Below are 23,369 nucleotides of genomic sequence, written 5' to 3' on the forward strand. Positions count from 1 at the left end.
TGGATGTATGGCCCTGGGGTGCACACTTGCTGATCCTCCTCCCTATGGGTGCCCAAGGGCCACCAGGCTGATTCCTCGAGGAGAAGGAGTAGCCGGTGTGAGATTGAGTAGCCCTGCACCCCTCTTGCATACACACTGGCATCAGCGATATAGTTCAGCCTATGCAGCAGTGCAGGAGAGATGTCCTGGACCAAGGACTCCATGGCGGTCGCCTTCCTACCAGTGTTGACCTCAGTGCATTGGCACGCCAGTGCTATCACTCCTCCATCGTGCCTTGCAATCTGAAAAGTGCAGCAGACATCCCTTAAAGATGTTCCCGAGCTTCCCTTTGCAGCTGCAGCAACTGTGACATGACTGAATACAGAGGCTCATCACCTGTCTCGGAATCAGCAAATCCCTGGCCATGCACTAATCCCTCTGAGTGCTGGAAATCTGGGAAGTCCCTGCCACCACCTTCTGTGGATCAGAAGGTGCGATGTACTCATCAGATTGTGATCACGAGGCGACTCTAAAGCTAGGTCCCATGGAAGTGTTTGTCTCTGCACTGGTGAAAGGTGTGGGTGAGTACTATGATGGGACTTCAAGGAGGGTGCCTTCAGATTCCTCTTCAGAGGTTTTTTTTGGGGCTTGATTGGAGGCCCTGGGTCATGGACTCCGGCTGTTTCCCAGATTTGCCTGCGGAAACAAAGAGAGATAATTAGTGCATGGCAGTGGCCTGTGAAACAGGCCACATCAGTCATGACATGCTTGTCTGATGGATGTTGCACTGCTGGTTCCTCACCTTGGTAGAGCACTGCTGACCTTACCGTCAACACAGGAATGGTCCAGAGTGTGGCCAGCCAGTTGGGTGGGTCTGTTTTCAAAGTTCATGAGGACCTTGATTTCAGAAATTCCTCCACTAGCCTGTGACCTCTTCCCCTTGATGTGTACCAGCTTGTCCTGCATGAATAGAGGTGGAGAAAGTGTAAGCAGGCCGCCTGCCAGCCTAGATGATAGATATGCCTGTGGTGTGTGGGTAGTAAGTCGTCCCATGGACTGGGTGAGGACAATGAAGGTGTGTGTGAGAGAGTGAATGATGATGTCCCTTGAACCGGCAGTGAGTAAGGGCCCTGTGAATGGGTTTGTATTGGGTTTGTGAGTGTGTGAGTTGAGAGTGATGAGAAGAGTGACTTACCCTGACAGAACGTAGATCATTCATCCTCTTGTGGCACCGGGCGCCTTGTCCTCTTTTGCAGGGCATTGGCGCTGACCACCATGGCCATCGCCTTCCCGGCTGGATTGGTAATGTTGCTGCCCATCCTGTGGCCAGAGCAGGCCTACAGGGCATCACAGCGAGCTTCCATTGTGTCCAAAAGGCTCTCGAGAGACATGTCATTAAACCTGGGGGCTGCAGTCTTTTTTGCCTTTTGGGGCCATGTCTCCTATGCAGCAGTTGTGAGCTGGAAGCACTGAGAGGTGTGCGCATGGTTGGACGATTCCACTCCTCAACATTGACTCAGGGATCTATGAAGTCTCATGGTGTCAGGTCAAACATTGGCAATGAAATCCCCTGCTGATTACCACCTACTGCCCTCGCTCAGCTGATGAATCAGTACTCCTTGGGTGGGGGACCTCAAAATCCATCACCAAGAGTAGTTTGGTAATACCAATATTGACTGAGCTGGCTGACTCCTGAAGGATATATCTGCCAGACTGGATGTGCGGCAGATGTTAAGAGAACCAGGGAAACCCTACTTGATCTCATCTTGGCCAGTGTACCTGTTGCAAATGCATCTGTCCATGACAGTGTTAGTAGGAGTAACCATGCACAGTCCTTGTGGAGATCAAGACTCATCTTCACACTGAGCACATCCTCAATTGTGTTGTGTGGCCCTAACACTGGGCAAAATGGCTCAAAGCACCATCTGGATGTCCAGTTTTGATCTCAAAACTGGGGATCCAGGAGGTCTATCAGAAGCAGCAAAATCGTATTAAACCACTATCTGTAACCCAGCATATCCCTCACTCTACCATTACCATCAAGCCAAGGGGATCAACCTTGGATCAAAGGACAACAGGAGGACATTTCAGGAGCAACACCCGGAGTGCCTAAATATGTGGTCTACCTGTAGAAGCTACTTCATGAAACTTAAATGCATACTAAACAATGGAGCAGCATGGTATAGACCTAAGCAATCCTACAACTAACAGACTGGACCAAAACTCTGCAGTTCTGTCACACCCAGTCATGAATGGCAAGAGAACATTTAAACCAGAGGAGTAGGCTTCTTGAATTCGCCCCTCCTCCATGATGGTGGAATCCAGCACATCATTGTGAAAGGCAAGCCTGAAGCATTTGTAACAATTTTCATTCGGGAATACTGAGTGGCTGATCCACTTCAATATCTTCCCGAGGTCCCCAGCTTTACATATTCTAGTCAATTCGATTTATTCCACCAATATCAGGAAATACCTGAGCCTTCTGGCTACAACAATTAATATAGGCCCTGACAACATCCCATCTGCAATGCTGAAGACTTGTACTCCAGAGCTGCGCCTCTAGCCAACCTGCTCCAGTACAACGACAACACTGACATTTGCAAGTGGAGGACTGCCAGGTAAGTCCTATCCACAAAAGGCAAGAAAAAGCAGAGGAGAGGTGAAAGTGATTACTTTTGACATCAAGGAGCCCTAGTATAATTGGAGTCAATTCAAATCAGGGGTAATAACTCTCTACCCTGTTGGAGTCATAGCAAGCACCAAGAAAGATGGTTGTGGATGTTGGAGGCTATTCATTTCAGTCCCAGGACATCACTGCAGTAGTTCCTTAGTGTAATGTCCTTTGAAAACTCACCTTTAGCTGTTGTATTAATGCTTCTTTCTATCATAAGGTCAAAGCTGATGATTATACCATGTTCACTACCACTCACAACACCTCAGATAATGAAGCCAGCATGCAGCAAGACCACATTGGGTCTTGACCCGATAAGTGGCAAGTAACATTCACACCTAACAATTGCTAGGCCATGACCATCTCCAACTAGAGAGAGTCTAACCACCGACCCTGACATTCAATGACTTTGCCATCACTGAATTTTCTACTATCACCATCCCAGGGAGTCAGCATTGACCAGAAACTAACTGGCAACTAGACCAGGAACATATATAATGTTGCTACAAGAATGGGCCAGAGGTTGGACATTCTGTGGTGAATGACTCACCTCCTGACTCTCTCAAGCCTTTCTGACATCTACAAAACATAAGTTGGGAATGTGATGGAATATTTTCCACTTGACTGGATGAGTGCAGCTCCAACAACACTTGATAAACTCCATCCAGAACAAAGCGGCCTGCTTGCTTGGCACTCCATCCAACACCTTTCACTCCCTCCTACACCAGTGGACTGTGGATGCAGTGTATAGCATTTACAAGGTGCATTGCAGACATTTGCCAAGGCTCCTTTGACAGCACCTTCCAAATTTGGATGCTTTATGCTTAGAAGGACAAGAGCAGCAGGGTAATTGGAACATCACCAGCTACAATAATGTAAAAGCAAAATACTGCGGATGCTGGAAATCTGAATCAAAAACAGAAAATGTTGGAAAAACTCAGGTCTTACAGCATCTGTGGAGAGAAAGACAGAGTTAGTATTTTGAATCCGTATGACACTTCTTCTGAGCTCTTAAGTTCAAATTTTATGAATATTTATTCTCTTCTTTAAGCCATGATAGATTCTGCTTCCTCCATGGGTTCTGGAATACCCCACCATAAATAATGTAAACATTTCTCCTAATCTCGCTCTGTGTTCTCAATAATCTTAAATTTGTCTTTTCTGGTTACCAACATAACAACCAGTATCACAGAATCACACAATGCAGAAGAGGCCTTTCGGCCCATTGAGTCTGCACCGACACGTGAGAAACACCTAATCCCATTTACCAGCACTTGGCCCATAGCCTTGAATGTTATGACGTGTCAAGTGCTCATCCAGGTACTTTTTGAAGGATGTGAGGCAACCCGCCTCCACCACCCTCCCAGGCAGTGCATTCCAGACCGTCACCACCCTCTGGGTAAAAACGTTTTTCTTCACATCCCCCCTAAACCTCCTGCCCCTCACCTTGAACTTATGCCCCCTTGTGACTGACCCTTCAACTAAGGGGAACAGCTGCTACCTATCCACCCTGTCCATGCCCCTGATAATATTGTACACCTCAATCAGGTCGCCCCTCAGTCTTCTCTGCTCCAATGAAAACAACCCAAGTCTATCCAACCTCTCTTCATAACTTAAATGTTTCATCCCAGGCAACATCCTAGTGAATCTCCTCTGCACCCCCTCCAGTGCAATCACATCCTTCCTATAATGTGGCGACCAGAACTGCACACAGTACTCCAGCTATGGCCTCACCAAGGTTCTATACAACTCCAACATGACCTCCCTACTTTTGTAATCTATGCCTCAATTGATAACGGCAAGTGTCCCATATGCCTTTTTCATAACCCCACTAACATGTCCCCCCGCCTTCAGAGATCTATGGACACACATGCCAAGGTCCCTTTGTTCCCCAGAACTTCCTAGTGTCATGCTGTTCATTGAATACTTCCTTGTCAAATTATTCCTTCCCAAGTGTATCACCTCTCACTTTTCAGGGTTAAATTCCATCTGTCACTTATCTGCCCATTTGACCATCCCGTCTATATCTTCCTGTAGCCCAAGACACTCAACCTCACTGTTAACTATCCGGCCAATCTTTGTGTCATCCGCAAACTTACTAATCCTACCCCCCACATAGTCATCTATGTCGTTTATAAAAATGACAAATAATAGAGGACCCAGCACAGATCCCTGTGGTACGCCACTGTACAGTGGCTTCCAGTCACTAAAGCAGCCTTCTGTCATCACCCTCTGTCTCCTGCAACTAAGCCAATTTTGAATCCACCTTATCAAATTACATTGTATCCCATGTGCATTTGCCTTCTTTATAAGTCTCCCATGTGCGACCTTGTCAAAGGCTTTCCTGAAATCCATATAAACTACATCAACTGCACTACCCTCATCTACACACCTGGTCACCTCCTCAAAAAATTCAATCAAATTTGTTACGCATGACCTTCCCCTGACAAAGCCATGCTGACTATACCTGATCAAACCTTGCCTCTCCAAGTGGAGATAGATTCTCTCCTTCAGAATTTTCTCCAATAATGTAGAAGCAGTTGTTTTTCCAATTTATGGTATTGAAGCTCTACATTAATTTAGAGTATACTTGGTAAAGAGACCAGAGATTTCACTGTTCTGATGAAAATAGCCCTAGTTTCACTATAGTTATATTGCAAATGTTTAAATATGATAATCAAAATTGTAATTTTGCATATATCAGCTCTATATTTATATAGGGCCTTTAAGGCATCACGGGACCATTATAAAAAGAAGTATGACATCGAGTCACATAAGGAGATGTTAGGTCAGATGACAAAAGCTTGGTCACCGAGGTAAGCTTTGAGAAGTATCTTAAAGAAGAAAAGCGAGATAGAAAGGTGAAGAGGTATAGGGAGGGAATTCCAGAGCTTGGGGCCTGAGGCAACTGAAGGCATGGTCACCCATAGTGAAGCAGTTATAATTGGGAATACACAAGAGGCCAGAATTAGAAGAGCACAGATATCTTGGAGGTTTATGGGGTTGGAGGAGATTACAGAGATAGGGGGAGGCAAGGCCATGAAGGAATTTGCAAACAAGGATGAGAATTTTAAAATCAATCATACAATTTTACAATCATGCAGATGATTAACAATAACAGTGGTAAAATATTAATTTTTAATATTTTAAAATATAATTACCTTTTTGTTGTTAATTGCACAGGCCACTGACATCTCCGATCCAAATCCTATTACAATGCTTATGCTGTGCGTTTACTTGTATGAAAGGCTTCCTAACTATTGTCCTAAGATGGCTGTTGAGTTCACTGGTGCCCTGCATGCTACAATTGTTAAACAGGTGGGTGAAATAAGGCTCCTTTCAAATTATAGCAATTTATATGTATGTTTTCCATGCATTGTTTCGCAGTATTCTTATTCCTCTCTATTTTATTATGGCTTGATATCATCAAGTGAGCAGGTGAGGCTGGGGTTCCCAACTCTTCTGCTTTTTGTGGGAGACGATGACAAAACAACAATAACTTGTATTTATATAACACCTTTGATGTAACACAACATTCCAAAGTGCTTCACAGAGCCACATAAGGGGATATTAGGGCTGTTGACCAGAAGCTTGGTAAAACAGGTAGATTTTAAGGAACATCTTAAAGAGAGGTAGGAAGCTTTGAGAGGGAATTCAAGAACTTAGGGCCTCAGCAGCTGAAGACACAACCACCAGTGGTGAAGCAGTTAAAATTGGGAATGCTCAAGAAGCCAGAATTAAAGAGGTATAGTTGCAAACATGTCTAATTTCAGGATTCATATGTTTTACGAGTATAACTTTTAGCTTGAGTATTGACATTTTTAAATAGAAGTGCGAAAACATTAAACAATGGGCAGCCCCTTTCAGAGTTTCTTGGTGGAGATGAGATGTCTACAGATGCCTTCATAAGAGGTTTAAATTATTCATATGGTTAACAGAACAATGGGAAGCTTTGGGGTTGTGAGATACGAGTTTGAATCTCTACCTGGGGCAGATCAGGGATGCCACAGTGCCGTGGTGGTAGTTTTCTTTTTGTTTTGCGTTTATCTGGGTGATTTCTTAGAAGCAGTCAGTTAGAGTTTGGGAACCTGGGAACAGCTTTGAGACAAACAGAGGGAGAGATCTGCCAGGAACAGTAGACCAGTATCAAAGGTCTACATATGAATTAGGAGCAACTTGGCCCTTCGAATCTGCTTCACCATTCAATGAGATCATGGTTGATCTGGTTGTAACTTCAACCCCACACTCCTGCCTATCCCTCATAACCTTTCACCCCCTTGTTAATCAAGAACCTATCCAGCTCTGACTTAAAAATATTCAAAGACTCTGCTTCCACTGCCTTTTGAGGAAGAGAGTTCGAAAGACTCATCACCCTCTGACAGAAAAAAATTGTCCTCATCTGTCTTAAATGAGCGACCCTTTTCTTTTAAACATTGACCCCTAGTTCGAGATTCTCCCACAAGAGGAAACATCCTCTCCACATCCACCCTATCAAAGCCCCTCAGGATCTTGAAGGTTTCAATCAAGTTGCCTCTTACTCTTCTAAATTCTAGTGGAGACTAGCCTAATCTGTCCAACCTTCCTTCATAAGACAACCCACCCATTCTTGGTATTAGTCTAGTAATCCTTCTCTGAACTGCTTCTAATGTATTTATATCTTTCATTAAATAAAGAGACCAGCACTGTACACAATACTCCAGATGTGGTCTCACCAATGCACTGTACAACTGAACATAACCTCCCTACTTTTGTAATCAATTCCCCTCACAATAAATGATAACATTTCATTAGCTTTCCTCATTACTTTCTGTACCTGCATAATACCCTTTTACGATTTATGCACTAAGACACCCAGATCCCTCTGAATTTCAGAGCTTTACAATCTCTCACCATTTAGATAATAAACTTATTTTTTATTCTTCCTGCCAAAACAAACAATTTCATATTTGCCACATTATACTCAATTTGCCAGATCTTTACCCACTTGCTTAACCTATCAATGTCACTTTTTAGCCACCTTATGCCCTTTTCACAATTTACTATCCTACCCATCTTTGTGTCATCAACAAATTTAGCAAGCATTCCCTCGGTCCCTTCATTCAAGTCATTTATATAAATTGTAAAAAGTTCAGTCCCCAGCACTGATCCCTGTGGCACACCACTCGTCACATCCTGTCAACCAAAGATCCATTTATGCCAAACTCTGCTTCCTGTTAGCTAGCCAATCTTCTATCCATGCCAATGTGTTACCCCCTTAACACCATGAACTTTTATTTTCTGCAATATCTTTGATGTGGCACTTCATCAAAGTCTTTTGGAAATCCAGGTTCAGTACATCCACTGGTTCCTCTTTATCCACAGCACATGTGACTCTTTCAAAGAACTCCAATAAATTGGTTAACCATGATTTCCTTTTTACAAAACTGTGTTGACTCTGCCTGACTGCCTTGAATTTTTGAAGTGCCCTGCTATAACATCTTTAATAATAGCATCTAACATTTTCCCTATGACAGATGTTAGGCTAACTGGCCTATAGTTTCCTGCTTTGTCTCCCATCGTTTTTGAATAAGGAATTACATTTGCTATTTTCCAATTTAATGGAACCTTCCCCGAATCTAGGGAATTTTGGCAAATTCAAACTAGTGCATGACCTTAGACTGAAGTCCATCCAGACCTGGGGATTTGTCAGCCTGATCAGAAAGCAAAGAATGTTTTCTAATTTTGAAGTTACTGAGCAAGAAAGCAGTGAGGCTCATGTTTGAACTGGGTATCCACAATCATGAGCTGCCTAAGCAGAGTTGGAGAGTCACCTATTCAGATTCTACGGAAGGACCCCAAGAAATCTCATACCTCGGAGAATGGCAGGAACGTTAAGGAGAATCAAAGCAAATCCCTGAGAGCTGTGGCACACCTTGGTCCAGGTGAAGTGAAGGAACCCTCAAGATACTGTAAAGTATAGAGAGACTCTTGGATGCAAATAAAAATTCAACAGGAAGTGGACTGTTGAAACTTTTGAGTTTATGATCTAAGTGATTACGGAATATATATAGTGTTAAGTTAGTAGTATTCGCTTTGTTTACCTCTTGTCTAGTAAGGGTTTTTGTTTGAAATGTGAAATTGTTTCAGTAACAGGGAGTTCAAGTTTGTTTTTAAAGCTTACTGGTCTCCCTTGAGATCATAACAGGACAGATATATAGGGGAATTGTAGGGATAGATGAGATTACGGAGAGAGGGAGGGGTATGGCTATGGAGGGATTTGAAAACAACAATGAGAATTTTAAAATTGAGGCTTTACTTAACTAGGAGCCAATGTAGGTCAGTGAGCCAATGGGTGAATGAACCTTGATGGGAGTTCGGATACGGGTTGCAGAGTTGGATGAAGTCAGGTACACTAAGGGTAGAACATGTGAGGATGGCCAGAAGTGTGTAAGAATAGTTAAATCTAGAAGTAACAAAAGCATGGATGAGGGCTTTAGCAGCAGATGAACTGAGGCAGGGGATGATTCCATCCTGCCCCTGCCTTCCCAACATGAAAATATGACAGGTGAGGGCCTTTTTAAGGGAGATGGACCTGCTGGGTCAGGCAGTTTCCTGAGTTAACCTTCCCACCTCCTCCATGAAAATCTAGTCCTTCGGGACTCTAGAGATCTTTAAAAATTGTGGGCAGAACCTGGATATGGAACTCCCACCCCCTTTCTGGCAGATCCAATTTTTGCCAGGAGGGGGCAAAGGGGAGGGCGTGAATCTCACAGATGGGAAACATGAACTCAGCAGGGCCATTTGAAATTAATGCTGAATTCAAACAGAACCAAATTTCACTGTTCCAAGTGCCTTGACCCGCAGTGAGGGATCACAAATTTATGGAGTAGGTGTAATTTTCTTGCAGGGAGAATAAGTCTGTTTAAGTGTAAAGATATTAAGTTATTTAAATCTCCAGCCCTTTAAGCATGAAAAAATCCAAGGCTGCAGCTGTCAGAGTTAAGAAAAAAACACTGGCTGTTGAACTGCTTTGATAGGCCATCTGGTGTAGCTAAGAGAAAACAATAGCTGCGGTTTCAATAGAGTTTACTGTTGACAGTTCCCAATTGTTGTTATTACATCTGAAATCATTATGAATGTTTGGCTGAGTTTTAAAAGCACCAGAGCATTTCTCTTAGCTGGGAGAGCTGAGTTTACATTATGATTGGTAGTTTCAAGAGGCTACTAAAGGATTAAGTGTCTTTGATGTGGTTACTGAAGAAAAAATTGTTTTTATAACAAATTGACCAGTTGAGAGGATTTAAAACCTTTGGGCGGAATTGTACCAGATTTACACTAAGTGCAGTAGCGAGTGGGTAAAATGACATTTACCCGCTGGCCATGATGGTGGGTTTTCACGCTGTGTCATTCCAAACCTGTCACATTATTTATGCATTCCCGGGAAACACACAGTTCCCATGGTGGGCAGGCTGTCATTCGCCCGCCTGCCATCACCTCGCTGCTTCAGCACGCCGGGTGCCATGTTTAAAGTCCAACCACATGCCACATCTCAGTGCTTCTAGACCCTGACTGCGACGCATCGCTGCAATGCATTTTGGATGCTGTGGACCCCCGCTCTGGCAACAGGATGGTCAGTGGCATGACCAACTAGGCTTGGGAGGCAATGGCAGTGGTAGTCAGTGCCAATGCCCTTCAAAAGAGGACAGCCGTCCAGTGCCACAAAAGGATGAATGATCTCCTTCGTTCCACCAGTGTAAGTCACTCTTCTCATCATTTTCAACTCACACACCCACAAACCCATCACACATCCACAAGACCCTCACTAATTGCCAGTTCAAGGGACATCACCATTCACTTTCTCATATTCACCGTCATTGTCCTCATCCCATCCATGGGATCACTCAGCCCCCACACATGCCAGGCATACTTATCATCTGTCCTGGCAGGTGTCCTGCTTACACTTTCTCCATCTCTATTCATGCAGGATGAGCGGGCAGACAACAACAAGAGAGGTCGCAGACCAGTGGAGGAATGCCTGAAATCAAGGTCCTCATGGACTTTGAAAGCAGAACCATCCAGCTGGCTGGCAACAATCTGGACTGGTCCTGTGCTAATGGTGAGGTCGACGGTGCTCTAACAAGTGAGGGTTCAGCAGTGCAACATCCATCAGACAACCATGCTGTGAGTGATGTGTCCTGTTTAACAAGCCACTGCCATGCACTAATTATCTCCCCTTGCTTCCGCAGGCGCATCTGGGAAACAGCCGACGGATTCCATGACACAGGGCCTACAATCAAGCCCTGAAGTACCATATGAAGAGGCATCTAGAGGCACCCTCTTTGAAGCCCTGTCACGGCTCTCACCCACATCCTCCACCAGCTCAGAGATACACATCTCAATGGGACCTACTTTAGAGTAGCCTCGGGATCACAATCTGGTGAGCACATGGCATTGTTTGATCCACAGAAGGTGTTGGCATGGACTTATCCGGTGTCCGGGACTCGAAGGACTGCTGAAGGCCTCAAATTTGCTGAGTCCGAGTCAGATGATGAGCCTCTGGATTCGGTCATGTCACAGTTGCTTGAGTTGCAGAGGCAAGCTCGGGAACATCAAGGAGGGATGGCTACTGCACTCCTCAGATTGCAAGGCGCAATGGAGGTGTCCATCTGCCTTCACTCTGAGGTGATAGTACCGGCATGCCAACCCACCAAGGCCAACACTGGTAGAATGGCGGCCGCCATAGAGACCTTTGGGCCTGGATGTCGCTCCTGCCCAATGGATGGGCCCAACTCCATTGCTGATGCCATAGTTGGCCTCCAAAAGTGAGTATGTGAGAGGGGTGCCAGGCAGCTCGATCTCACTCCAGCTACCCCTTCTCAACGAGTCAGCTTTGGGGCCCTTGGATACCCATAGGGAGGAAGATCAGCATGTGCACACTCCAGGCCATCCATCCAGGTGACTCCGGGAGCGTCCGGCCCATCTGAATTCCCACTTCCTGTGACCTCAGCAGCTGCAGCTCCACAGGCCGAGGGTGCCACTACCACACAGCAGGACCCCAAAAGCAGGCCGCGAAACCCTCCAAGTCTCAGCCACCCAGAGGATGCCCACAAGCTCATCACAGACAGGTTATTGCAATCAGCAGGCTGCCTCCTTCTCCACTGTGGATGCCCGGGGAGCACCAAGACATAGTGGCAGGGTTAGTAAAGTTAACAAGAATTAGTTGCACAGCCTAGACACGGGTGTTAATCACCTGTACTTACTGTTCACTATTGTCAATAAACTCCCAAGAATGTCTCCCTGCCTATGGCTCTTTGTTCTGATGAGCAGTGTTCTTGTCACTCAGATGTGAAACCTTTCTACACAAGATAAAGGCAGGTGTCTCAGTCCAGGGCCTCTTACCTGCATTCTGCGCAGCCTTCAGACCAAAGTGATGGTCCGGCCTCACACTCCTTGGACATATTACTGATGCCTGAACCTCGGTGGTGCTTGTGATTGCTGCCAGAATGTAGTGAGCAAGCGCCACATAGTTCTCTTATTCTCTCTCTCTGCTCTCAGTACCTTTATGGTGGCCCCCATCTCTTCAGCATCTGTGACCAGTGATGCTGTGCTCCAGAAGGGCTCAGGTGCTGAAGGCACACAAAAGGATCAGGTATAGTTAAAGTTTCATGGCTGCATCTCTATGATATGAACCTGATCACAGAGTGCAAGTGAGCTGCCTTCGGACAGACAGGGGTCAGACGTTCTCAGAGGCTATGTGAAGATCTCTGGAGTGTCCTCATTGCATTTCGTCATCATCGTCCTGCAATTGAATGACTATTAGAGCCTCCACTACGTCTCCATGACAGGAGCATTCTCACAGAGGGTATTCGCACTGCCATAAGCCAGACTGGAGTCAAACGTTCATAGATGCAATGTAAGGATCTATGGGGTCTCCTCACTGCATGTCATCATCACCCTCCACAAATCTAGCAGCTATGAGGGCCTCTGGAGTGCGCTGGCCTCATCTAGCCAGTGCGAGGGCCTCATCCTCCTCATCGTCACTTTCAAGGATCTCCTCACCCTCATACCCGTCAGTGTCCTCCTCATCGAAGGAGACCCCCAGCTCCTCCATCTCCTTCTCAGCTAGCTCATCTTCCCGTAGCAGGGCTAGGTTGTAAAGGGCGCAGCAGACAACGATGATGCATGACACCCTCTGCGGACTGTATTGCAGGGCTCCACCAGACCGGTCCAGGCACCAGAACCTCATCTTCAGCATCCCGATGGTCTGCTCTACCAAGTTGCGAGCTGCAGCATGAGTCTCATTATCCCGTTACTCTGCTGCAGTCTTTGGCCGCTGCGCGGGTGTCATCAGCCACGGCCTCTGCAGGTAGCTTTCGTCCCCAAGGAGCCTTCCCTGCAGCTTCTGTGGACCTTGGAGGACTTCAGGGATCTGTGACTGACTGAGGATCTAGGAGCCGTGCACACTTTCTGGAAACTGCACACGCCTGCAGGATGCGTTTCTGGTGATTGCGTACCAACTGCACATTCAGCAAGTAGAATCCCTGCAGTTGATGTAGTTCACCACGTGTTGCAATGGAAATCTGAGCGCCACGTGAGTGCAATCGAGCACATCCTGCACCTGTGGGAAACTGGAGATCTGGCAAATCCAATTGCTCTTGCTGCCCTGGTCCTGGGCAAAATGCACAAAGTTGTGAGCCCTCGCAAAGATGGCATCTGTGACCTCGTGGACGCATTTGTGGGTGAAGGCTTGTAAGATCCCACAGACGTCACTTGTGGAGCCCTGAAAGGAGCCACTGACGTAGAAATTGAGCAGCGCAGTCACTTTCACAGCCACCGGCAGTGGATGCCTACACCAAATCCTGCAGTATCTGGCAGATGTGACCGACCAGTTCCTTAGATATGCGTAGTCCTTGGTGACACTGGTTCTTGGTCATCTGCAGGAATGAAAAGTGGCGTCTATAGACCCTGGGTGTCGCTAGCAGCCAACCAGTGACGGCTCGCTGTGGCTCTTTAGCGGCCTGTGCTGGAGCCCCAGCCGCCCCTTTTTCTTGAGGGTACTGCTCTGGCCTCAGCACAGCCAGGAGCCTTAGTCCCTCTTTCCTCCATCGTCTTCACTCTCTATAGGCCATCAGGCATACAGCTAGTTCACCAGGCTCCATGATCCTGATGTACTCCTCCTGCAGGATGAAAAAGAGAGACACGTGGGTTAGCATGGGTGTACTAAGAACCTGACCTGGTTAAGTGTGAAGGCCCCTCAGTGCTTCCTGGAGAGCACTGGCCATGACTTGGATGTCCAGAGATTAGTGCTGTGCATGGCTGCCTGAAACCCCACCACCACCACTCCCCATCTACCTGATCAATTGGCAGCAGTTCTGCCCATTGGGCTGCATGCTGTGCTCTCAGCTCAGGCGCAGGCATTCTTCTAGCCCACACTGCAAAGCTGCAATATTAGCTTGAACCATGGGGGAAACTGGTCCAAGCTGGGATGCTGACATTGCAATGGTCTATGAGCGCCTCCAGCAGTGACTGCTACATTACCAGCTTTAGTGAGGAGATTGTACAACATGTGCAGTCATCCAACTATTCTGCAGTCCGCTAAAATGCTCATGACTTTGCAGTCTGTGCCAGTGGAGGGTGGGGGGTGTTTGTGGAGGGGAAGAGTGGTGGGGGTGGGGGGGTGGGTGAAAGGCTTTGGAGCATTTGGTGGCACTTTGATGCCTCTGCATTGTTTAAGTGGGCAGATAGGTTGAAGCCCGACTCTAATCATATCAATGCGGCTGGTGTCTGAACTATCTCAGCTGCAGAGGCATGGTCACCATATACAGGTTTCCCTAATGCGTGGCCACTTCCCTTACCCACCCTACCCACCCACCTACCCCAAATGCTTGTGTGCTATATTCAACAGTAGGGCTGCCCTTAACTCACCCCCACCCTACAAGTTGCCTCAACAGCAGGGCTGCCCTTAACCCCACCACCCCCCCACTCCATAAGTCCCCTCAGTGGCAGGGCTGCCCTTAATCCCCCCCTCCACAAGTCCCCTCAAAGGCAGGGATGCCCTTAACCACCCCATCTCACAAGTCACCCCAACTGCAAGGCAGCCCTTGTTACCCCCCTCCCACAAGTCACCTCAATGACAGGGCTGCCCTTAACCACCTCCTGCAAGTTGCCTCAATGTCAGGGCTGCCCTTCACCACCATCCCCTCCAATGCCCCTCACGTTTGAAGTTCAACAGGCGACCCTGGTGAGCGCTGCACAATGTTACTTTGTACTTACCTCCGAGTTCCCCTCAAAATGCAGCCCGCCAAGTGCATGCCTCTTATGTGCTGTCGTGAAACACGTTGGCATGCTTTCCCGCCAGTGTGCACAGACGATCCAGCGGGGGTGGGGTGGGGATTCTGGCAGGCTGGCCTAATAATGATATGCTGATGTATTACCAATGCCTGATGGCGGGAAATACGGCCCGCCATTGATGGGCTGAGCGGACAATTGTGAACCTGATCATGCCATCTTGTCCGCTCATCCACCGAACACGCCTGACACTGGCAGGTTTGGAAAATCCCAGCCTTTGAATGGGTTTCATGAATGAGTTTTTTTTTTCTTCTTCGAGTATTTTTGAGTGCTATTCGATTATAAGAAGATTTTCATCTCCACATGGCCCCTGCTATCTGCCATAATGCATCCTGGGTGAGTGGCTATGAAGGTGGCAGGGTATGGGATATGAGGTGGCATGGAGGGGGTCATGAGGGCTCGAGGGCCTGACAACTTCTGGGACTAAGTCTCAGAGAAATGAGGCCGACCTTCTCATCAGCCCACTTTGGCATTTGCCCACTGCTGTTGGCGCTTCCAGTCTGCTTCCAGACTCTATCCTGGCTCCACCACCCCAGATGGAAAATTGCACGGAATTGGGCCCTTTATATCAAGGCAAGTCTGCTGAGTCAGGAAATTTCCCAACTCAAGCTGTCTGCCTTGGTAGCAAAATTCCCACCTTTAGTGTTTCTCATTGTGGTCGATATTGTGCAAACATCTGAGAAGTAGTTTTTGTTTAAACATCACTTATTCTTAAGTCTTTCTATTCCTCTGTGTTCTCTCTTTGATTTATAAAACACGTTATTAATTTCACTGCAAAACAAATAGTCATATATTTTATTTAGGACTTTGTGTAATTCAAACACTCAACAAAGGTAAATGGAGTAACATTTACAAACAGTGGGCAAATATATGATCGAATGTCATGGATTAAGCATCACGAGCAGTACCACAGCATCAAATGCCATGTGACCTAATGTCACATGATCAAATCTCTCAGGATATCTCAATCCAGAGATGATTTGGTGACACCAATGTGGGGTTTAAACAGTGGCGCATTTACCATAAAACAAACCATGCTGTGGCAGGCAGCCCCAAATGCAGGACCTTGAATGAACTCAAGCACTCGTGGGGTATTTAATAAATGTAGAACCTACTGAATAGAACAGGGATGATTGCAAAAGAGTATTGAGCAGTCACTTGAATTTGCTTCTATTCTGTGTAGAAAGACACTTATCTTCCCTGTGTAATACAGGTGTGGTTAAGCCAAATCTGTGCTGTTCTAACAAGCTGCTGAACGGGCCAGGATGTGTTATGCACATGCATTTCCTGGTGGTGGAGAGATGAGCAGGACAGTTTGATTTGCCAAAATTGTTCATAAATTACTCTCAATGCAAGAGAGTGCAGTTTACTTGTGGAGCATTGGGCATGGATATGACACTCAAACAGAATGCTTTAGCTTCAGGTTTAATGACATTATCAGGTTAATTCGTATATTTTCCTTGCAGTTTTTTGTTGGCTTTGCTATGCGTCGTTGTTCTTCGGGGTCAGCTCTGCTGCTTTCAGAGCTTTGGTAAATCAAGAACCGTTTTTCCTTACATGCAATATCTAATTCGCTAACTTTGGGGAGAAGTTAAATGTTACAAACTGACCTCGTGAGAACATTAATTTCCTGCAACTGCATGTTGAAACATTGTTTTACAGGAGTTTACTGATGATTTTTTTCCCATGCTTAATACATATGTATGTCTCATAAAGGGCGTGAACTTGTTTTACCAAGCAGATCAGCCTGCGAATCGGATATATATACATATACGCTATGTAGTATATGATAACTGGGTAAAAATAAATGATTACACATTATTAATATAATACAGAAATAGCTCATTTCACCTTGTGATAATGCCGCTCTGTTGCATTTTTGCTGTTAAAGTTTATGATATCTCAATTAGAATGAGCGAGGGAAAACAAAAGTCACTGAGGGATGGTATTCCAGGTCACAAGACTGCAATGGTGACGATGCATGAAATGCATTATGAAGGTTGAACAAATAGTTGATTTATCTTTTATTTATTTGCCTGCACTGCGGCTTGGCTTCTGTTGTAGCCCTGCACATAATTTAAGGAAGAACAATATCAGAGTGAGTGTGTCAGAGAGAGTTGGAGCAGCCGCAAAAGAGGAGCGAAGTTGGTGAAGGCTGAATATGACATGCTGATAATTTGAGATTTGGGAAAATTTGTAGAAATATCAAGTGTTTTGCATATCTTCTACAAGCTAGTAGCAAAAAAGCAATTTATTGTACTTACCTGCATATAAAATATTAATTTGCGTAATAGCTATAATATCCCTTGTGTGTGTTCAATGCTTGTGACATCCAAATAAACTCAGGAAGTTCCACATTTTGGGGTATGGTGTACCTGGGCTGTTCCACAATTGGGAAGTATGCGTCTATACAATGATGGCGAATTGCCTAGAATTCTGTGGAAGTGACAAGTTCAATCTAAAGCCAAGTTTGGATTACTTTACTGAAGCAGATCAGGGAGACTTTTGGCTGCTGTGTGCTGATGTGAACTGGACTCGGTGCATTCTGAAAGGGAAACATGATTTGAACATGGATTGGCTTTGTGAGTGTGAAATTTTACCTGAGCAACCTTTTTACCAATGATCTAGGAGTTTTCACTAAACTTGGTAAGGCATGCAGTAGCACATGGAATGTTCAGGTGGAATTGTAAAACTGTGAGAGCTTGAATTCTTAATATTTGAACACCAGATGTATGTGACTGTTTTATGGCAGAGTGCCATGTACTTTTGTATTCTTTACACTGCATTCAATGGAAACAGGTATTTCTTTCTCTGTACCCCTGGACAAGCCTAATTGTCAGAATGGAATCCAGCTTGATGGATCCTAACTTTCATTTGTTTGTGTAGATATGTGGAGAGTAGCTACTGAACAGAGTCACAGGAGTCAGCTGATGAACTTTTAACAAAAGAATAAAACATTTATTCAACAAGAAACAATTAACTATATTGCGATACTTCTTCACCCACAACTATACTTTTATAGATGTATACAGATTTGCAAGGATAACACAAGTTATAAAAGCTATCTTATACTTTAATATTCACAGTAAATATACAGTCCCATGGACACCTATGGCACCCTGTGGTCAGACACCCCACACTCTGAAACCAAGTAACAGATGTCACCTCAACCATATGCTATGGATCTCTCCTCAACTTTGCCCCTCCAGAAGCTTGAGTCAACCAGTCTCTCTGAATTCTATCCTTCACATGAGGATTTCCAATCTCCACTCTCCAAAACCTCACCTTGGAATCTTCTCCCAAACTGATGTTTTCTCTTAGACACCTTCCGCAAGGGTTCATCTCCAGGTTTTTGAACTCTCCTTCTGAGTTCCTCTACCCTGGGTCACCACATGCATTCAAAATGTCTTCCTTGCACTCTCTCTTACCAACTTGGCTTTAACAGTACACCACTGCTTCACATGCCCATAGCCAAGAATTATAGACCTTCAGTTGTCTCTTTGAACCTTCTTGCTTCTTGCAAGCTGTTCTCACTTTAAATCTAAAGCTTGGAGCCTTTTTCTCTGCCCCCCCACTCCTAACTTCACTTAACAGGACCTGGTTCCTGTCCTTCCTCTGACTACAAGGTCTCCTTTGGACTTTCCCCTCTTCCATTCCCTTGGATTTTTGGGTTTCTCCTTAGCTTGGGATTTCTATCTGTGCTCCAGTCTCTTCTGGCAGCAACTCCAAAACCAGCTGACTCCAACAGCTTCCAAAGCAAACTGCTGTCTTTCTTCTTCTGTGTGTATGTCTGTCCGAGGAACCTGCCTATCTGGTCCCCTTTTGCTAGGCAACAGCACTGTTTTTTTACTCTGGTGTGTTTACCTTTACCTTATAGCAGTTGTAAACTCCTCCTTCCAAATGCAAACAGCCTTTTAAAATGAAACTAAAACTCCATTTGACCTCTCTTAACATACAGATACAGAAATACAAATCAAACTTAAACTTTAGAGCTGAAACTCATTCCTAACACCCACAAATACAAATATAACTTACTTAAACTATCTATATTTTCTGACACAGGTGTATTCATAATACTCGCCAGGAAAATAATGGGATGTGGCCAAGATGGCTCAGCTGAATAACAAACAGTGTTCCATTTCATGTTCAATATTGAATATTGACTTATTTAGTTTCATTTTCCAATCCTTGTTTTGAAATGCTTATTAATGTCCACTAATTCTGTATGTGATCTTTTTTACCTTGTCCCGGGGGGTGGGGGGTGTGGGGGCGGCAGGGTGTGTGGAATGAAGCTGCACACAGGACCCCATTAACTCTAAATCCACCACTGGATTTAAAGAGTGGATAGTTTGTAAGAACAAAGCTTGAGAAGGTTTAATAGTTTTGAATTCCTAGAACAGAAAAGTATCAAGTGTGCCTCGAGCCTATCTGTTTTGGTGCAAGGATTGTCTCTTGCCTCCAGTTTGCATTGGCAGAGAGCACTGTCCTATTGTATCCCTTTGTTTTTCTATCCATGGAAAGATTACATTCGAACATCAGGAATTAGAAAAGACTATCCAGTCCATCTGGACTATCCATAAAAAAACTGATACTTCTTAATCATGCATTCTTTCAAGTAGCAGTTCAATTTACTCTTAAATGTTTCCATTATGTTTGTATCCACTGCCTTCCAGGGTGTTCGATTTCACATGTTTACCATTCTCTGTGAAAAGTAATCAAATTTTAATGTCTATGCACCTTCCTTTGTCTATCCTTGAGTTTGTGCATTTGGGTCAACCTCTGAAATATTAATGTGGTTCAAATTATATCTTTCCTTAAGGGAGTTTTAAGCAGAATTCTTATCACTGATCTGAGCAATGAGAATGACGATCTTCCACCCTCTGGACAATTCATCACTTTCAATCCTTTTACTTGTGGGACAATTAATATAAGAACTTTATTCAGTTTGTTTCTAAAGTCATAATCTTAAAGTTGCATTTTAAATTTGACATATTTTGCTGTTTTATAGAGTAGGATTTTGCAACATAGCAAGCTGTAATTCAACCCATTGTTTTTGTGTCAGCTCTGAACGAGCTTGCAATTTAATTCCATTCTCCACTGAAGAGAGAACATTTGATAACCTACATTAGTTGAAAGTTCTGTGCAAACACTTAATATTAACCATTTAGTTCAAATGAGCGCCGAATGTCACTGTATCAAAGATGAGGCTAACTTTTATTATTTTAATGCAGGTTCGATTACAAAATCCCTTCATGAGACGTATTGTGTATTTTGCAACAATAGTAGGGAAAGAGGCTGCTGGTTTCTCTTTGCCAAATGGAAATGAAGTGATCATCCCAGAAAGGTAAATTAAAGCCCTAATATATTGTTTTGTTTGTTTTATGTCACCCTATTTCTTTACAGTAGAAACATATGGGAGTAGAAGTCTTCTGGGCACCATCGGTGATTCTGGCCCAAATTGCACCTGTTTAGTAAAGTATTTTAACCCTTGAGTTTCTGCTCAGACTTATTTGCACATTACTGAATGCCATGAGTCGGCACAATCAGGCTAAGTTTTACTTTAAAAGATATTCCTTGATATTTTAAAGAATGACAACTTCGTAGAGTTTGATTAATACAATAGAAAGTCAGTTTCACCACAAAAAAATGAGCATCTTAAAACGCAGTGTCAATCCATCATCTTTGAGTAACACAAATTTAAATTGTTGAAAATTACTTTTAGGAAAATATACAAAATTATTTTCTAGTTAGAATGAGGTACAACAGTCAATTCCTGCGTTAGCTTTAAAAGAATAAATGCAAAACATTTCCATACATGCCTCTTAGAGTCTTTGTGCATAAAAGCTCCAACACCACTCAAGAAGCCCACCAACATCCAGTACAAAGTAACCCGCATCACTGGCACCCCATTCACACATTAAACATTACCTCCTTCTGCTTCAGGTACACAGTGGCTACAAGTGTGTATCAAATACAAGATGCACTGCAACAACTTGTCAAGCCTCCTTTAACAGCACCTTCCAAATCAGCAACCACTAACACCTAGAATAAAAAGATCAGCAGACACATGGGAACACCACCAACTGCAAGTTGTCCACCATGTCACATGCCATCCTGACTTGGAACTATACGGCCATTTTTTCACTATACGGCCATTTCTTCACTGTCAATGAGTCAAAACTCTGGAACTTCCTCCCTAATAGCTCCTTCCCTCCCTACATCACATGGACTGCAGGGGTTCAAGGAGATGGCTCACCAGTACCTTTCCAAGGGCAATTAGGGATGGGCAATAAATGTTGGCCTTGCCAATGACACCCACATGCCATGAATGAAAAATAGAAACATAGAGAATAGGAGCAGGAGTAGGTCATTTGGCTCTTCAAGCATGCTTCACCATTCAATATGGCCATGGCTGATCCTCTATCACAATGCCATACTCCTGCTCTTTTCCCATATGTCTTTAGACTCCAGAAATCTGTCCATTTCCTCCTTTTAATATATACAGTGACTTGGCCTCCACAGCCTTCTGCGGTAGAGAATTTCACAGGTTCACCACCCTCTGAGTGAAGAAGTTTATCCTCATCTCAGTCCTAAATGGCCTACCCTGTATCCTGAGACTGTAATCCCTTGTTCTAGACCCCCCAGCCAGAGGAAACATCATTCTTGCATCCAGTCTGTCCATCCTTGTCAGAATTTTATACATTTCAACGAGATCCCCCCCCATTCTTCTAAACTCCAGTAAATACAGGCCTATTTGATCCAATCTCTCTTCATATGATTCTGCTATCCCAGGAATCAGCCTGGTGAACCATTGCTGCATTCACTCTGTGGAAGTATATTATTTCTTAGGTAAGGAGACCAAAACTGCACACAATACTCCAGGTGTGGCCTCACTAAGGCCCTGTACAGCTCCAGTAAGACATCCTTGCTCCTGTACTCAAGTCCCCTCGCAATGAAGGCCAAGATACCATTTGCCTTCATAACTGTTTGTTGCACCTGCATGCTTGCTTTCAATGACTGGTGTACAAGGACACCCAGGCCCCTTTGTAAATCAACATTTCCCAATCTATCATCATTTAAATAATACTCTGCCATTCTGATTTTCCTACTGAAGTGGACAACTTCACATCTATCTACGTTACATTGCAGCTGCCAAGTATATGTCCACTTACTCGACCTGTCTAAATCACCTTGAAGCTTTTTAACATCCTCCTCACCGTTGAGTTCCCACCAAGTTTTGTGTCATTAGTAAACTTGGAGATATTACATTTTGTTCCCTTATCCAAATAAATCATTGATATATATTGTGAATAGCTGGCACCCAAGTACCGATCCCTGCGATGCCCCACTGGTCACTGGCCGCCACTCTGAAAAAGACCCATTTATTCCTACTCCCTGTTTCCTGTCTGCTAACCAGTTCTCAATCCATGCCAATATATTCTCGCCAATCCCATGTGCTTTAATTTTGTGCACTAGCCTCTTATGTGGGACTTTATCAAAAGCTTTCTGAGAATCCAAATATACCATATTCACTGGTTCTCCCTTATCTATTCTGCTAGTTACATCCTCAAAAAAACTCCAATAGGTTTGTCAAACATGATTTCACTTTCATAAATCCATGTTGATTTTGTCTAATCCCGTTGATATTTTCGAAGTGTGCTGTTATCACATCCTTTATAATGGATTCCAGCATTTTCCCTACTACTAATATTAGGCTAACTGGTCTGTAATTTGCTGTTTTCTCCTTCCTTTTTTAAATAGTGGGGTTACATTTGCCACCCTCCAATCTTCTTGCTACTTTTTCTAGCAACTTTATATGACTCCTCTTTAGATTTAATGCTATCCTCAATTTACTTTGTTAGCCATGGATGGGCCATTTTTCCTATTGTGTTTTTGCACCAGAAAGTAATGTATAACTGTTGCAATGCATACATTCGTTCCTTACATATTAGCCATTGCCTATCCACTGTCATGTCTTTTAATGAAGTTCCCCAATCTAAGTCAATTCACACCTCATACTTCCATAGTTTCCCTTGTTTACATTTAGGACCATAGTTTCAGATCACTTCACTTTCCATCCTAATGAAGAATTCTATCATGTCATGGTCACTGTTCCCTAAAGGACTCCGCACAATAAGATTATTAATTAACCCCTTCTCATTGCACAATACCAAATCCAGGAGACCTGTTCCCTAGTTGGTTCCTTGACATACTGGTCCAAAAAATCATCTTGTATACACTCCAGGAATTCATCTGCCACAATATTATGTTAATTCGGTTTGCCCAAGTTATATGTAAATTAAAGTCACCCATGATTACTGTAGCACCCTTGTTACATGCATTTCTAATTTTTTGTTTAATGCTATCCCTTACTTTATCACTACTTTTTGGA

At 44.2% G+C, this 23,369-nt stretch overlaps 1 protein-coding gene across 1 annotated transcript in view; it reads left to right on the forward strand.

Moving 5' to 3' along the window:
- The window catches only part of LOC121290452 (cilia- and flagella-associated protein 47-like), a 661,534-nt gene that overhangs the window by 200,166 nt on the left and 437,999 nt on the right, over positions 1 to 23,369 (forward strand). The window contains 2 exon segments of the mRNA XM_041210889.1: positions 5,834 to 5,968; positions 20,209 to 20,321. Coding sequence (XP_041066823.1) covers positions 5,834 to 5,968; positions 20,209 to 20,321 — 248 coding nt within the window.

Source organism: Carcharodon carcharias, chromosome 18 (genome assembly GCF_017639515.1).
Source record: "Carcharodon carcharias isolate sCarCar2 chromosome 18, sCarCar2.pri, whole genome shotgun sequence".
In the NCBI taxonomy this organism is placed as follows: domain Eukaryota; kingdom Metazoa; phylum Chordata; class Chondrichthyes; order Lamniformes; family Lamnidae; genus Carcharodon; species Carcharodon carcharias.